Source organism: Lytechinus variegatus, chromosome 15 (genome assembly GCF_018143015.1).
Source record: "Lytechinus variegatus isolate NC3 chromosome 15, Lvar_3.0, whole genome shotgun sequence".
In the NCBI taxonomy this organism is placed as follows: Eukaryota; Metazoa; Echinodermata; class Echinoidea; order Temnopleuroida; family Toxopneustidae; genus Lytechinus; species Lytechinus variegatus.
The window spans coordinates 19,360,918-19,378,591 of NC_054754.1; the positions used below are offsets into that span (position 1 = coordinate 19,360,918).

Consider the following 17,674-nt stretch of genomic DNA (forward strand, 5'->3'; position numbering starts at 1 on the left):
GATATCATATATGTACACCAATTGTTCACGGTTTTTATTCTTGTGATCTATCTAAAAACAACCTTTATATTCTTGCATAAACCATGGTGAGCATGCACCTCATATCAAGTAAAAAGTCCACAAAGCTACTCTTGTCATTTTCAAGTACAGGCCTGAAAAACATAAAAACCTAATAATTCTATGAACAGTAAACATACATACCGTATAGGCACTAGTATTCAACCTGGCATAATTCAAAGATGTCGAAAGATTCCCGAAAATATTTAGAAATAGGGAATTTATCTTAATTTCATACCTTTGTTATTTCCAGGGTAATCTGTCGTCGGTATTTTTTTTATCAATCTGTCGACTGTATGCGCGGAGGATCGAATTATGCGGCGATGGCCTTTTGCACTGAAGGGCACTAGTATTCAACCTAGTGAGGAAAGATAGCAAATCTCAAAAGGGTTTAGATTGCTAAATTAGATCTAGGTCTATGTAAGTCTCTGGCTTTGATTAATTCCGTTTGGTCTCATCTCAAATGGTCTAGTCCATAGTTGGATGGGACAAGTGCAGATTGAGAGACAGGGCCATCTTTCATCGCTGGGTTGAATACTAGTGCCAAAAAACATCGCCGTATAATTCCATCGCCCGTGCACACAGTCGACTGGTTGAAGAAAAAAATAACGGAAAAAGAATAACCAGCATTTGCTCTTGGAAATAAGACGGGTCTGAAATTCAGGTCAATTCTATATTTCTATATATTTGAGGAAACTTTCCAAACGGGTTGAATACTAGTGCCCTTACGGTACGTCAGTTGAGGCTTCTCAGTTCACTATGTAACCCTTTCTCAGGAAATAAGTTTACTATTGGCATTTTGGGAGATAGTTATGTCTTCTTATTGCCTTAAAGAACCTAGACTGGGGAGGCAGGCTACATATTGTAATTTTAACGGCTACAGAGCCACAGAGGTGACAGAAATTTCCAACAGGATGTAGAGCTTTCAATTCTTAATTTCTTCGGATTTCAAACTAAATTGACAGTGAACGAGGGTTAACATTCCTCTGACCTGGATTGACCTCTCCGTAGGTGCAGACGCCGTACGCATCGACCAAACTCTGGAAGCAAGTGGTAAACTTGTTGACCTTGTTGTACGTTGGTGGGTCTTCACTGGTCTCCATGCGATTCAGGATGGATGGTACTGTCGATCCACTTCTCTCCTGCATTTTCAAAATAAACCATCAAAATTGCTTTGAATTGGAGATGTGAATCGGGCATTATTATATCAATATTTTTAGGCAAAGCTGTTGATTTGTACATAATATTTCTATATTAAAAGTGGCATAAATAAGAAGGGCGCCAAAAAAATCCAGGCATAATATTCCCCTCTGAAAAAAATCTGAAAATAGCGAAGGGTCACTAAGTCAAAAATGGAAGTCCAATCGACGCACCTCAGTCAGGGTTACAAGCTCGATCTTACAAAGTAAAGAAATCAAAAGTAATTTTTCGAGGTGAGTCTGCACGATAGTTTTATTACAAGACTTTAAAAAGCAGTAAAAAACAGCATGAGAATGTTCTTGGGCAAAGGATTTCACAAAAAAAATTGAAAAAAAAATCTGAAAAAAAAATTATCAAAAAAGATCAGAATTCCGAATTTAGTCGGGAGAATATCATGCCTGAATATCTCAGGACAATGTGAGGGGTATCGAGGCTGGTAGATAGGGCATCGAAGTCCACGGCCTTCGACTGATTTCAGACATGTTGTAGAGTGTACTTGACAAACCCAATGCAAAGAAATTGGGACTAACGATCAAGATTTGCTTCATTAAAATAGGTAAATTCCATGAGGTGTTGTATAAAGCTTGAAAATTCTTTATAAATATGACATTGGCTGGCCATCCAGCAATTTTGGTGTTGAAGCATTTAAAATATAGGTAGGAAAATAAAAAAAATGCTTTCATCAAGCAGATCATCCCTAGGATACTACGTTCTTAATTTTTTTGCGTTTTGATAGATTATTATTATTTGTTTTGTGTCACCTGTGCCTGGGAGGCGACAAGCGAACCGAATCACTTTGACCCGCAGGTCTCTCCTCCCGATATAACTGATTGGGGGAGTGTAGGTGGACAACTATATGTACACCAAGGTTTCCTCCTACTCTTAGACGAATAGTGCAGTGAGTTCTAAACGTGCAAAGGTGGTTCCTCTCCTCTACACCAGGCTTCCGTTTAACATACTATCAGAGGGATGGAGTATTTTCCATAGTAATATAGCCTCCATCTATGGAACAGTGGGGGGGGGGGCACATTTACACACAATACAGGCTTCAGTCATCTGCCCAGGTTGGACTCGTACCCATAACCTTTGGTTCTACAGCAGAGATGCCAACTTTTGGAAATCAGAATTAGGGAGGATTTGCAACCGCCACCAAATTATGTGCGCGTAGCGCACATCTCGAGCGCGGAGCGCTCGACCCTTGCGGCCGGGGTCCAGGGCCCGCCTTAGGGCCCTGGAAGCTCTGGGTTTCTAGATGCTCTCTGGTGCAATCTGACCCTTATTTTGAGGCATTTCACATGTTTTGAAATAAACATTGTTCCCACTTTTTTAACATTAAAAATATCAAATATGCATTTTCACATGTAAATAAAAAATGAAGGGACAAAAAAAAGTCATAAGTACCTGTCCAACAACAATAATCAACAATATCACTATCGGCTATAGCCTATAGGCAGGTTATGTTCCACTATAAATCCAGTAAAGAAAAGCTCAGCGCTGGTCCCTTGCTTGGTGAAATAAAGACAACAGGGTACTAGTGGAGCTCGAAGATCATGAAGATCTTGTCATCGCAATGTCCGTAGGCCCATAGAGCTATCCATGGTAGGCCTATGCCGTTTGCTCCCGAACGAAAGTGCTTCCGAATTATCATCACGACCTCCCTGCTAAACTGAAATGTCCACGCTGCAAATTGCGCAAAATGTATGGTAAATTCCTCTTTCCGACTTCCGAACACACAGGTACTGGAGACTGTATTCAATCTCATACTTCTGAGACCATTTCTTGGTCTTCTTTTGTTGATTTTCCGCCATTTCGTGTCAATATCAACCCACCGAAATCCGAAATCACACACCGATATTCCACCGCACGACTCGACAAATCCAGTGGACGCGAGCGCACACGCCTCGCGAAGCTAGCCGGGCCTACCGGCCTGGTGCACAGTGGATTCCCGTTGGGCATATCACATGCACCAGCTTTTCGCTGCTCCTTATTTGTCTACTTTTCACACAGAATTTAGTAGCAGCGAACGTAATGGAGTTACTACATGCTAAAGTTAGCAGACGATAGTATGTCCTTCCAATCCAATTTGATCAATGCAAAAAAATCGTAATTTCGGGAGGATAAGGATGGTAATCGTAAGGGCGGGAGTTGGGATGAATTTTCGGGAGCCTCCCGATGAAATCGGGAGGGTTGGCATCTCTGCTACAGGCGGACACTACCGACTGTGCTATAAACACGCTATGGCCTGAGTGATACTTACAGTGCCTCGTCTGAGGGCCATTTGGATCTTGTCCAGATCAGACACAGGACACCAACACTCTGCAATAAGGCATTTCTGGGTGACGTCCAGATTGAAGAGGTTGAGGGTGTGGTAGATGGCTTTGAGCTTGCGGACCTTGATGAACCACACCCGGACGTTCTTGGCGGCAGAGACCAGGACGCGCTGACGATGCTCCTCGGTCTGGCTAAGAACCTGGGGAAAGATGGCAGTATTAACAAAATACAAGGAGTTTATTATTTTTCTTCTCAGATAAGTAAAATAGGAATATTCCTACATGTATTTAAATTTCATAGGACCACTTGACAGGTATGTGATGATGATGATGATAATAATGATGATGATGATAATGATGAAGATGATGATGAAGATGATGATGATAATGATGATGAAGATGATGATGAAGATGATGATGATGATGGTAATGGTAATCATGTAAGGTAATGCATGAGAATGTTGATTTTTGATAAAGAAGACAATGATAATGGCATACGCTGAATTGACATATAAGTGTTGGTGGTAAATGATGACAATAAATATGTTATATGCATAAATATATATAAAATGATGATATGGAATGGTAATGACAATGGATGTGATTCAACCTAAAAGTCATGTGGTAATCATGACAAATGTTAACGCAAAAAAAAAAGATAATAAATAATCATGATGAAATAGGTTCAATTCAATTTTCAATTCAATTCAATTCAATGATGATGATACAGTGGAGTTAAGATCATTCAGGACTCACCACTTGCAGATCCTCTATCCTTGTCATGACTCCAATGGCCGTCTCCCTTCGCTCTGCCTGGGTCTCATGGCAAGGGTACAGGGTAGCACGGAACCTATCAACAAATAACATACAGTACCGAAGTGTGACGTCATGACATGATGATGTCATGATGTCATGACAACGAACCGGCTGGTTCTAAACTGAGTAGCAGCTGCACGATTGTCTATACACATTTGTATTTGCAAAAATGGTGATGTGTTTTGTCCCTTGTTGTTACCATCATTATGAGAGTCATAACAGGCCGCTGTTGCATTAAGCTGTTTGTATAAAGTAAGAGCGACTTTAAGAACGACTGGTGATCCTTTCTTGTGGTAAATGGTATAATAAATTGGCAATGGTTTAGCGTGTAACAAAAGACCACCAGCCTTTCCTAACTTACAAACAGCTTTATGAAATGGCCCCGGGTTCATTTGTTTAGAACCAGGTTGCCATGACACCATGGCAACCGACATCCTCGCTTCATAGCATTTTGATTAGGAAATCAGTATTGTTAAATACCATAGGACAACACATAAAACTGAACCTTTGGAAATCAGTATTTTGCAAGTAGAACCACAGTACTCTTCTCGTTTTTCAGTACAAATTACTGAATATAAGCACTAATTGGCAGCTCTGTAATTCTCTTTTTCGTAAAAAATTAGGACAAGTCTGGACCAAGGGGCAGTTTCAAAACAGGTGTAAAAGGGGCCTTTAGTGTATGTAATAGTTTACTGTGCAAACCCTTCACTTGATGATAGTCGTCTGAATATGAAGCCTACAGTCCCTTCCAATGGTTTGTATAAAGAATGTCCCTCTCATATATTTTTTGCTAGCCTTGTATTAATAGAATACTCACTTGTTTATCAGTTAATCACGGTCTGTGCCTGCAGACTACTTAATACTGTGTTGAGAACCACTTAATATATCAAATGTGGTTGTTGCCACCATTTTACAAGCACAATCATGCCATTCTAATCAAACTGATGTTCATATCCTACTACCTACCAATTTAACACCTGGGGGTGTTTCACAAAGATTTAAATAGGACTTAAAGTCGCACTTGAATGCCTGGTCGCATACAGAATAAAAGGCATGACTACATTGGTCAGATCATTCCAAGAAGATGTGCACTACTTCACATTGATCAATTACATTATGCGTTGCAAACTATGTACGCGTCAGCATTTAAGTGTGACTCTAAGTCATACTTAATCTTTGTGAAACACCCCAGGGCTTCATTGCATGAAATTTAGTATTATTATAATAGGCATTTATATAGCGCCATCTATCTTGAAATATTCTATTCTGAGGCACGTTGTTATTAGTATTATTACCCCGGCTTTAGCTCGAGCTGCCTTTCAGCGCTCATGCGTTCAAGGAATTAATCCTGCGGGGAACCCATTCACCTCACTTGGGTCAAGTGCAGCAGTGTGGATAAATTTCTTGCTGAAGGAAATTACGCCATAGCTGGGATTCGAACCCACGACCCTCTGTTTCAAAGTCAGAAGACTTATCCACTGGGCCACAACGCTCCATTTTGTATCATCCATGGTAACTACCAAACTATCAATGCTGAAATGCTAGTCGAAATCAAGGATTCAACAGAAATTACTATTGGATAGCAAGTTACCAGAGGAATTTCTTTTGTGCAACAAGGGCAAAGTGTGGTGAGTGACATATACGGATTAGTGATTCGCCAAAAAATATAAGCGCTGGTGGGATTTGAATTCCCAGGTGACACGACATTTGCTCTGGTGACAGTCGCTCTGGGCTTTATTTCGTCAGAGAAATAGGGTTAGGGGTTTATATTTGGCTTAGCATGAGGTATAGCGTTACAGTCGGGGTTGAAGTTGGTCGTTCCATTAGTGTGTGGAAATTACAGCAGAGCAATTGTCGCCAGAGCAAATGTCATGGAACCAAATTCCCAACTTTCATTGGGTGATTTCAAGTCCGGTGTTGGCCTTGGTGTTTGTGTTGGTGTTGGAATTTGGATTACTTCCCCTAGCTCTAAAACTTATTCAGAGTTTGTAAAACTGATCCAGATCACATTATCGACATCTCAACAACTAGTGAGTGAATTTTCGGGACCACCTTCATTTTATGTTCCGTGTTATAATCATGTAAAAATTGACCTAACACCAACACCAAATGGTCAACACTGAACTTGAAATCACCCAGTGTAAAAGGAAAAGATTGTACAGCTACGCCTTCACCCAAATTATTCTTACCCTTCACATATCTTCTTGACTCTGCTCTTGAGTTGGTCCCCTTGGAAGAAGATGATGAAGACAGACTTCTGGACTTGGTCACCCTGCAAACAGATCATGTCAATAGGGATTACTCAAGGGAGAGTCTTTCAAAGATCTTCTCACCAATTTTTTTAATGATAACTTGCTCTCATCCAATTAGATGCAACGATTTCAGCAGCTACAGAAGTCAGTGAAAATCACCGATAAAGAAATTTATCAAATGCTCCCTTGCATTTTAACATATCGTCGCACGCATCACAAACAGTCCTCTCTGCGCACTTCGATGCGAAAGTCAGTTTTGCAGAAAACAAATTTAAAGAAAAGCTTCTTTAAAACCAGCAATAAGTGCACCTACAAGGAGAGCAAATTATTTACCGGTGTCTTCGTTTGATAGTTCAGGTTCCATCCCGTATCTTTATATTTTCTTGAAGTGAATTATTTACGCTACAGTGGGCATCATAACAGAGCGGACGGTTCATGGTGAAATCGCGATAGCGCACCGTATCTATTCCAGAGAGGGCGGTTCGTGGTGCGTACGACGATATTTTAATTAAACATAATTCATAGATACATGTACATGTAGTCATTAAAGCTAGCTTTAACAGGAATTCATTGGACCAGCTTTAGCTATTTTCAATTAAAGTGGACAATAACAATCTCTTTTGAGGTTCAGGTTTTAGACATGCCAAGATAAAATCATGTAGTACCTTTATGTATGAGACAGCACTAAAAATTGCAATAATTAATAAATTTTACTTCAAATCATTCACAGAAACACCATATTACATCTATTGACAATCCAAACAGTTATTTGACCCTGCGCTTAACAATAACACTTTCTAACCAAAATTAATGTCATACCAATCTGAATTCTAACCTCCTTCAAAACCACAATTTAACCTTATACATTTTTGGAGTAATCAAGAGAGGAATATTTGACTAAAGAGCAATCATTATGTTGTCAGTCTTACTAGCTTCAAACAATACTAAACCTGAAAATGGTTTCCAACTTACGGTGCTTGGGTCTTCCAAGGCGGCATCTATCTCAGCTTGACGGAGAAACACGTTACCACGGCAGACACGCCAAAGCATCTGCTCAAAGGCGGGGATGCGTTCTCGCTGGATCACCCCAGCAACAAATCTGAATTTAGAATAACAAATAGATATCAACATGTAATAACATCAATCTATTCATGAGTCCACTGTTCGAAGAGAGGACTCATTAATTCAAAACAGTGGACAAATGAACAAAATAGCGTGGATAATCAAGGCAACAGGCGTCAAATTGGCCAACTGTGACAAAAGCGTGCATAAGCATTGGACATTTTTTAAATATACAGTACGGTAAATAAGCATAATTTGTATACAGGAAATCTGCATAAACCATGGGTTCAACTGATGGTTTCGAAAACATGTTTGTGAATTTGGGCCCAAAGGTTTAGACCACTATCAGAGAGCAAAAAAAATTTACACATGCACATGTACCATCCTTTTTTTTTTAAATATGCTTATTTTCTGATTAATTTTGTTCATCAATTCCACTGAGATTGGCTCATGTTGGGGTGAGAAAAACGGACAAAAGAAATTAAGAAGAAACAGCAGAACTAGAGCAAAGTGGCAAGTTAGGGCCAGTTGGTCCTTGTACTGTAGCCTACAAATTCTAAAGGCGACCACACACTTTACGATTGGTCTGTGACCAGATTTCAGAATAAAATGTAGTAGAATTTTATGCTAATATTGAGACTTGGAATATCATACAGTGTAATGTTCTAAATCATTGTACGAATACCTGTGTTCAAATCTGTGACTGTGCTATCATCCTTCTTAGAATAAAAGCAAATTCAATATCTAGTCGTAATAACGTCATAGCAGTCGTAAGATTGCCTAGGATTTGAAACTAATTTGGCCTTTACTCTAAAATAAAAGCTTGTAATCTTTCAAAATGGTTATATTACTATTCTTTCAATTAATTTTAACCTCAAATAAAATGATATGTTCCATTCACTTTTTCAGAAAATGAGCAAAATGTGATTTATTCCAAAATCGGATTGCAAACAGTCGTAAGGTGTGCAGTGGCCTTTAATAAGGGAATTATACAATTCAGTAGTCAACAGATTAATGTATCATTTGGTTACATACCCGAGTCTCATTGGCTGTCCCATCCTCGGTCCATCGTCTCCAAGAAGCTTGTGGGCCTCCTCCATGCCGTCTCCATCGTGCATCTGCTGGTGGTGGAATTCAGCCTGGAGTTTAGAAATGTTCCACACACACAAACAGACAGACAGACACACACACACACATCCGACAGACATACGGAAAGACACACAGACAACAAGCAAGAACCCGCAGCAAACACAGGTAGGAATTGGAAGCCCCATCCCCAATGGATCGATGTACAGGAGGAGGAGGGGGGGGGGTGGGAGTGGACAGGGAAAAGTGTTTTTTGGGGGAGGTGAAGAGTGGTGCATTATTTCCATGGAGAGGCAGACGCACGAGGGGGGGGTGAGTTGTCAGCATAAAAGGGGTATTTTGGGAAGTGCAGATTGGACGCATTTGGGTGTTTTTATGTACAGATAAGATGAAAAGGCAACACATTGTACATCAAGAAGATAGACCACAAACAAAGGTATTGAAGGGGGAAAAGGAAGGTGTCAAGGAAAGGTGTGTTCGAGGAAGTACCAGGTGGAAGCATTTTTTTTTACAAGAAAGATGCAAAAGCAATATGCATCACATTACAGTGCAAGGCAGTTTTATCAAGAGTGTGTAGAGGAGAGAATATAGCAACACCAAAAACAAATTATGATTAGAAAAAAAATCACAAGACACCACCGATAGCAAGGTGCAGGGTATATTTTATACCACGATGCATAAAGATTAAAGAATCGAGATTAACGTGAAACCACAATACCATGAATATTCATAACTTAAAGCAGTGTACCAGGAATGGTATTTTAATTCACACAACGCAGGTTTTAGAAGGCCGAGCAGTTATAGATGTATGGCATTGAAGGTATGCATTCAGTATGAAGTATTAGGTTCAGAATTTCACAACACATAATCCATTTTAACAAGGGAAAGAGGAGATATTGAAATGATGATTCAATGACCAAAGCAAGATCGATGAAATTCACCAGATATGCAAAGTAAAATATATTTCAAACATTTTGAATATCCATCATGAAAGTAAAATAAAATGTTTCATAAGAGATTGATTCAAAGATAACACAAGCAACAGTGAAAAAGAAGAAAATGAAATAAGTAGGTGGAAGATAGTTTTATCCAACACGAATGACATAAGAAGGACGAAACAAAAGATTTGTCAATTTGGTTTCATCAGAATAAACATGAAGCAAGGAACATTACACGAACATTTAAATGAAAATGGAAACAAAAATGGTTTAGTGCAGTCAATGAAACATGTGATGCGTGTTAAATAAAAATTGCAAATAAACAAAGAATTAAAATGAATTAGTGATTGTCATTCAAATGAATGCAAGCATTTTAATTCAGGCAGTGATGATGCAACATATTTTGTTTAGGGGTGGGGGTGGGGGGGGGGTGATGAGTGAGAATCGTTAAAGGCATTGTGAAAGTATTAGAACGAAAAGTAGGTATACGACACAAGTGGAGAAGGAAGACACGTGAAGTGGGTGGGGTACAAAGAAAATGGAAAATAAATCATGTCAGTTGAAGTGCAATGAATGGAGGATCTAAAATATGGTTCCATGACATATGCTCTGGCGACAATTACTCTGCTGTGAATTCCAAACACTAATGGAATTGCCGACTTCAACCCTGGATTTAACATTATACTCTATCCTAAACCTAACCCTAAAATAAAATCTTATTGCAACCCTAACCCTGAACCTAAATCTTACACGAAATAAAGCCCAGAGCAATTGTCGCAGGAGCAAATGTTGTGTCACCCGAAATTACATTTAAAAAAGTACTAGTACGGACATCAATCTTAGTTAATCCGCTTGTATAAAAAATAATTTTCCTGAGTTTTGATTCAGTTTCAGTTTATAAAACCAATTTTGTCCCATGATATCAGTGTGAAATCTAATCGTCTTCAAACTTCTCACAGTGAAAACACATGTACATACATCAGATAAAAAGTGCCACACATTTGCCTTTACAAGGCTCTATTGACAAGTACATGTATACGGAACTACACATTGTTATTGCCAACACATAATTGTTTTGTCAGCCACAGATCTTTAGAATTAAAATATCAATTTATTGGCTAATATACATTTAGCATGAATGTTTGAAATATTGAATTTTTGTGAATATCCCTTTTTAAGCCTATTTTTTGGTATCCAAATTTCCTAATTATGAGTGACAGGTACTGTACATGTACTTGAATATAGTGAGTTGGTGGAGACGCCGGGACGGATTACATTATTAAACAAATGATAAAACATACAGTGTGTATACATATATGTTGGGTATGAGGAATATGTTTCTAAATACCATAAGCTGTTGGTCAAAATGAATTGCTGAAAGTATGGATCCCAAAAAATAAGGCTATTCTTTTATTTTCAACTTAGATTGTATGATGTAACTACTTATATTAATCTACTAGATAAATCACAATTTACAATTCACAGAAATACATGTACATACTTACATGTATATTTTATGAAATTCCTACTATGATGATAGAACAAGGATACCATTTCCAAATTCAGTTGTATTTATAATTAGAATGTACATGTAAGAACTAAGAAATAGGACTTAAAACACGTAGGCCTGTATTCTGAAGTCAGGTTTGAATTAGACCATGGTCTAAGTCTGTGCTAACATTATGGGGAGCCCAAAAATCTAACATTCTGTTTATATTGTATATTTCTTATGTTTTCTACTCTGCTTCCTTTGCTTTCACAGCAAAGAAAAATACTTTAAAAGACTTCAGTTATCATTCCCAGACAGGTTGGGTGTCATATGAGTTAATAAATTGGATGTGTACTGTTAGGGATTTGTGCCCCAATTGGCTCTCCATAGTTAAACCACAACTTTAAACCAGGGTTTAATTTAAAGCCGAGTTCAGAATACGGGTCATTGTCAAAAAGTCTGAATGTTTATGTATAACATTCCAAACAGATTTAATATCATTTTCCCCCTCACATTCATAAGATCTACATATATTGTCTAATGATGATATATCCCGCTTTCATTAAAAAAAAATATTGGGTTCATAAAAATAATAACGAGATGATTAGGTGTCTCTTATCAATAATAAAGGACTACATGTATCTTAAAGAAAAGACTTTACTTTAAAACAAATCTGCAAAAGTATAAATGAATTATGAGAAAACCATGCAATCATGCATTTAGTATGACAAATCATATAAAACATACTATTCCTTTTAAAGAATAATTTATTGTCCTCTTGAACACAAAGTCACATGACTATAAACAAAATGAATTTTTATATTAGGGAAATCTTTCATAGTACCTGTACATTTATATTGCAATTTGCTCCACATTTATAAAGACTGCTACAAAAAAAGTCTTTTAAAGTAGCAGATTTTTTATCCTTTTTTTTTACATAGGGCAGAACAGAAATATGTTCGTCAAGAGCTTTCATCTTACAACCAACAATACTTATCAAATTTGGAAAAACAAAATTATTCCCTTCAGAAATATTGTAATCTATTAAAGAGAAAAGGACCAGACACAGTATTACAAGGGCACAGTGAATGATGCTTGTTTCAAGTCAACCACATTATTTCTAGGATCCACAGATTGCTGATGATGCATAAACTATCATATTCTTCTATACACATAAACAATAAATGGCTTCAATAACATTGACAACATCATCAATGAAAACAAAAGATCATGCAAGGCAACCTAAAGGATACCCCTTGCCAGAGACAAGATTAACAACAACAACCACAAAAGCCATAAGAACCAACCACAAAGAACATAATATTGAATTTCAACCGTAAGGGGAGCTAAAAAAGGAAAGAAGTAATGTAAGTAAAGCCTTCAAACTGTACCAAATCAAAGTATTGCAACTGAACTCAAATTTTGTCTCTGTTTAATTATAAATGAAAGTAAATAACAGAAACTAATTTGTAAACAGATTGACTCTCTGAACATGTTGGCAAATGACCGGTTTTTTATTAAATAGAAGAAATGTGATATTTTTAATCGATTGAGATCTTTATGAAATCTGATAAATGATGATATTGAAAATTGAAAGTGGTGCCATCTCGAAATTTTTCTTTCATACAGAAACATTTATCAAAGTCATACTATCATGTGGTATATATTCAGACAAACATGCTCAGAGATTTTTGATAATTCATTACCTTTGACAAGCTCAGCAATTGCTGTAAGAATGCCAAAGAAGAAATAGAATATTTCAATAAATCATGGGAAAGTGCGTATAAACAACTCATTACTAAAAAAAACCCAAGTGCTGTTTTAAACAGAGGCAAATTGATTTTCATTACTCTACCCAAATAATACATGTACTGTACATCCATCCAAAAAGACAATACAGTCGGTAGCCTAAAAATAATTTAGCTGGTTTTATACTGTTTTCAAATTTCAAACCTTAAGACTAAGATAAATTTTTAAATTCATCCCTTTTTTATTATTGTCAATTCAAAATTCATCCTGTCACACGCATGCCTGTAGACTGTTTGTCTACTCTAACCCGTTACCTAGTGGAACCGGGTGTTCCCTGTATAAAGCCTATGGGCGCTTCAAAATTCAGTAGTCAACGGGTTAATATCTTTCTAAGAAATTAATATACATGCAATTGTCATCTTTAATCATCAAAGCTCTTATTATGGACGGGGGTGACAAGGATGTCTGAAAATCTTGACAGGAATATAATTGACATAAAATTGAAGAAGCTCTCCACCTCTGCCTATTTCCAAATCTATTTAAAAACTCTTTACATATCGTTCTGAAAATTACTGTGTGCATCTAGAATTAAGGAAAAAGAGCTTTGAGTATAAAGCACAGCTGAATGTATAACCAGTGTGCTGGCTCAGTTAGTAGAGCGTCCGTCTCACACCTGGAAGGCCAGGAGTTCAAACCCCGGCCCCGTCAGACCAAAAGATATTAAAAGATGGGAGTTGCTGCTACCCTGTTTGGCATTCAACAATACAAGGGATAAAGCTACGTCGATCTGGCCCTTCACATTGGCTGCCAGGACAATATCAATTGGGCAAAACAAATTTACAGAGGATTTCTGTTTCGAACAATAAAATATGGATTTTCGATTTTTTTGAATTCATATAAAATCTGCAGTATATAAATTTATGTTTATGCTTATGATCATTGAATATCTATTAGGATCATCAATGGAAGGTCCCTTGGACATTCTAGGATCCTTTGCTTGACATTACAAAATCTTAAAGCCTGGCACCAAGTCCATAATCATAATCTTGAACACAAAGTATGTGCTCCCTACTCTATCAGGCTTTAAATTTTGACATTTACTGGGCAAGGCCACTGTTCTATAGGTCCCATTTCTATATCAATGCACAAATGGGGGATATATTTAAAAGGGTACAGAAAATAACCAAGACCAATGAGAGAGGCTCTGAGGCCTATCAATAGGCCACCCAAGGTCAGGGCCATGGTTTAAATCAATAATAAAAGTTACATTTATGGAGCACTTAATCTTTAATTTTCTAATCACTAACATTGTAAATATTACCTCGGTCATTGGATCCTAGCATGCCTGCACACAATTTACGCACTTTATCCGCTCACTGGAGAACATTTCAACATGAGTTTCAAGACTCTATTACTAGGCACACTACAAGAAAAGCTTTCGCATCCTACCAGGTACCTAATTAACACCTAGGTGGAAAGTGGCAAGGTGTGGAATAATGCCTTGCCAAAGGACGATAGGCCGCGGTGGGATTTGAACACACAACCCTCTGATTACAAGGCGAGAGTCTGAACCACTACACCGCAGCATTTCCACCGAGCAAGTTTACGTATGAATAAATGTGATAATTTCAGCTGAAAAGAAAAGGCATACCTCATCAAAGAAATGCTGAGTCTTCCTCAGGATGTGCTTGAGTTCAGTCAGTTCTAGGAAGTTTCTCTTGAGGGCTTCCTGGTTGGTGTTCACTTCCTTCAGTTCATTCTCAAGCTTTTCAAAGCACGCCTGCATCACATGTAAGGAGGGGTGGAACGGAGGTAGGGAAAAAAACACATAACAATGGTTTATAATAACAATAATAATTGGCTTTTATATTGCGCTATATCAATCTACAAATGCTCAAAGCGCTTCACAATTATCACCTGGTCACTGGATTCATAGCTTTTTAGCAGCATGTCAAGCGCACACTTGCTTAGCAATTAGGTTTCTTGTATCAAAGTATTTGTAAAAATCTAACCTGCACGTGCACCCACATCTGCACCACTTCACCTGACCCCTATACCCTCTCCCCTTTTTTTTTCTTAACATTTCAAATAATTATGTGACATCATTATCATAGACCCGTGAATTTTTCTCTACAGTGGTTTTCATGTAGCTGCCTTCCTCTGGCTGCTATTCTCTCGAGCATTTTACTTAAGATAGCTGGCCACTGCATTTTGTTTTATATATTATTACTTACATACATTTATATCTATGTAAATTATTCTTCAATTATGTAATCGTCACAATTTGTAATTCTTTCATTTATTTTTGTATTTCTTTATATTCATTATGATTATTGTGTTTCATATATTGAATTTTCAATAAATGCAGAAATGAGGAGGAATCCCTTATGAAACAAAAAAAAATGATGCACATTTATGATTGTGGGCAATGCAGCACACTCGAATCTAATTTGCAATAGGCTTTTGAATGTTTATGCGAATACCCAAGATTAACAAAACAAAAATGTTAATCACTTGTTTTATAAATGATGTGTATTACTTGTTTTCCCATTTCCCCTATAAAGCCCTATTCATTCCAGGCACGGATACAGCCAGATATACAATAGCTTTGAGAGGCCGGCTATTATGCAAGAACACTGGCCCCTAAAAGGGTACTATGCCTGGTCGGGCTGGATCTGGGGCCCGTAACACAAAACTTAGCAATGATCGTAGAACATTTTTTCTACAATTGATTCCATTGACTATAATGTACAATCGTGAAAATCAAGCTCACGATCAATCGCTAACCTTTGTGTTACAGGACCCTGACCTCCCTCATTCATACCTCTAGGTCAATCATCTCCCTTGGAGCAGGAGCATCAGGGTTCTCTCCTGTGTCCAGAACAGGGATATCAGCTCTCAGGATCTCCTTCTCAAGATAACCTACAATCAAAACAGAATCAAAAATGAGGAAGAGAATAAAGACTATTTACAAAACAACTATTTACATAAGAATACAAGATACTGCATTTCTCCAAAATAGGATTTCTTGGTATAGCATGCGTATCCACCTTGCTAGGTGCTCAAGGCACTCCTTATTACCCTGGCTAAGATAGTCTACCGATTCCGGTGCACACAGCTTTTTAAGGAATTACTTCCAAGTTCCTGCCAGTACCCATTCACCTAACCTGGGCTTTAGTGCAGCACAATCTGGGTAAATTTCTTGCTGAAGGAAAACACGCTTGGAATCCAACCCACGTCCTTCAGATTGAAAGAAGAGTCTTAACCACTAGACCATGACGTCCCCGCGTGTTTCCCCATGGTTGCCATGGGGAAACTGAGCATTCGGTTTGACTTTCCCCAAAGTATTTACGTTTTCTTCAGTTTTTCTTCAAAAACAACAACAATATTTGTTTTTTGGAGGCCTTAAATAGGCACATTATATACTCTACAATTTGATGATAAAAGAATAGTGAGAAATAAGTTATTATTAGAGGCATGATAGCTCAGTCGGTAGAGCGGGGTTTTGTATTCTTGTGACCCGAGTTCGAGTCCCATTTCGTGCGCTAGTGCCCTTTGGTAAGGAATTTGAATCCTCATTACCAGGTCCCTCGGAGAAGACCTTAAGCCGTCAGTCCTCCCTTTTTATCAGGTAAAAAAAAAATCGCTACCATTTATCATTTACCCTATTATAAAAACATCACAAAAGACTTGTAGTAGGATGAACTTTGATTTTAAAACTTTTATAAGATTTTTTTCTACTATTATAAGAATCATAATATCAAATGAACCAAAACCTATAGTACCGTACCGTAATCACCATAGCAGTCCATGATAGTCCTTGAATATGTCAGTTTGAAGAGAGATATAGGAATTTTATGTTACTTGAAAGAGACTACCTGAACAAATTTCCATTTTTTTTCTGTTCTAGATTTCTTCACATCATTAAATATAAATATATATATTATCACTACTGGTAGTTTGATTGGGAAAAAGAAGTATCAAGTGTTCCATACTCACGTAGCTTTCTTTCCATCTCATCACATCGCCTTACTTCGTTGACAAATTTTCGCTGGAAAGCATTCACATCTGGATTCAAGGAGTAAGTATGAAAGTTGAAACAAAAAGCCCCAAAAATATGAATAATAAACTTGTGAAAACGACATAAAAAGGCAGAAAATATGGTAGGGAGGGGGCAGCAGTGGGGGGGGGGGTGCATGACATGAGACAAATGACATCCTTTTCAAACTAGTCCTGTTTTTATTGCTTGTCAAAAATTTCAAAGATACTACTTAATTATCTGTGCCTATATTATCAAATACATGTACATGTACAGTAAATAGCAAATTGATCGCTAATGATATAAAAACCACTTAGAAAGTATTTTTAGAAAACAAAAAAGTACTCTAGATGAAAGATGAAATAATGAATGTGATTAAATTTAAATGCATTTAAAATGAATCTCAAATTCATATTCATTTTATACAGAAAGAGAAACTTCAATTAAAGATAACGATTAAGTACTTCACAGCCACTGTCTATAATTCAAAAGAGATAGGTTTATGTCCAAATCGATTTCACTTTTACTTTAATGGGTTTCTATAGACTTATTTTACACATTATTGAACAGTTCAAAACCAAGATGCTTGATATTAAAAGCATTGAGAATCCTTACTGGATCTTTTGGAGAGCCACCAAAACCATCAGTCCTTACAGCTATTTTCGTTTTTGCTTTCTTTTTATTGCAGTCAGGTAAAATTACCTTCGAGAACCTTA

The 17,674-nt window shown here is 37.5% G+C and overlaps 1 protein-coding gene across 1 annotated transcript in view; it reads right to left on the reverse strand.

The window, feature by feature from the left end:
• LOC121428854 (V-type proton ATPase 116 kDa subunit a1-like) overlaps nt 1-16,992 on the reverse strand; it is a 39,982-nt gene extending 22,990 nt beyond the window's left edge. The window contains exons 1-9 of the mRNA XM_041625719.1: nt 16,919-16,992; nt 15,744-15,841; nt 14,571-14,699; nt 8,693-8,775; nt 7,568-7,694; nt 6,533-6,615; nt 4,284-4,377; nt 3,515-3,727; nt 1,049-1,199 (exon numbers count right to left, since the gene is read on the reverse strand). Coding sequence (XP_041481653.1) covers nt 1,049-1,199; nt 3,515-3,727; nt 4,284-4,377; nt 6,533-6,615; nt 7,568-7,694; nt 8,693-8,775; nt 14,571-14,699; nt 15,744-15,841; nt 16,919-16,934 — 994 coding nt within the window. The 5' untranslated portion in view covers nt 16,935-16,992. The remainder of the gene's footprint in view (nt 1-1,048; nt 1,200-3,514; nt 3,728-4,283; nt 4,378-6,532; nt 6,616-7,567; nt 7,695-8,692; nt 8,776-14,570; nt 14,700-15,743; nt 15,842-16,918) is intronic.
• Nucleotides 16,993-17,674: the final 682 nt, after the last annotated feature.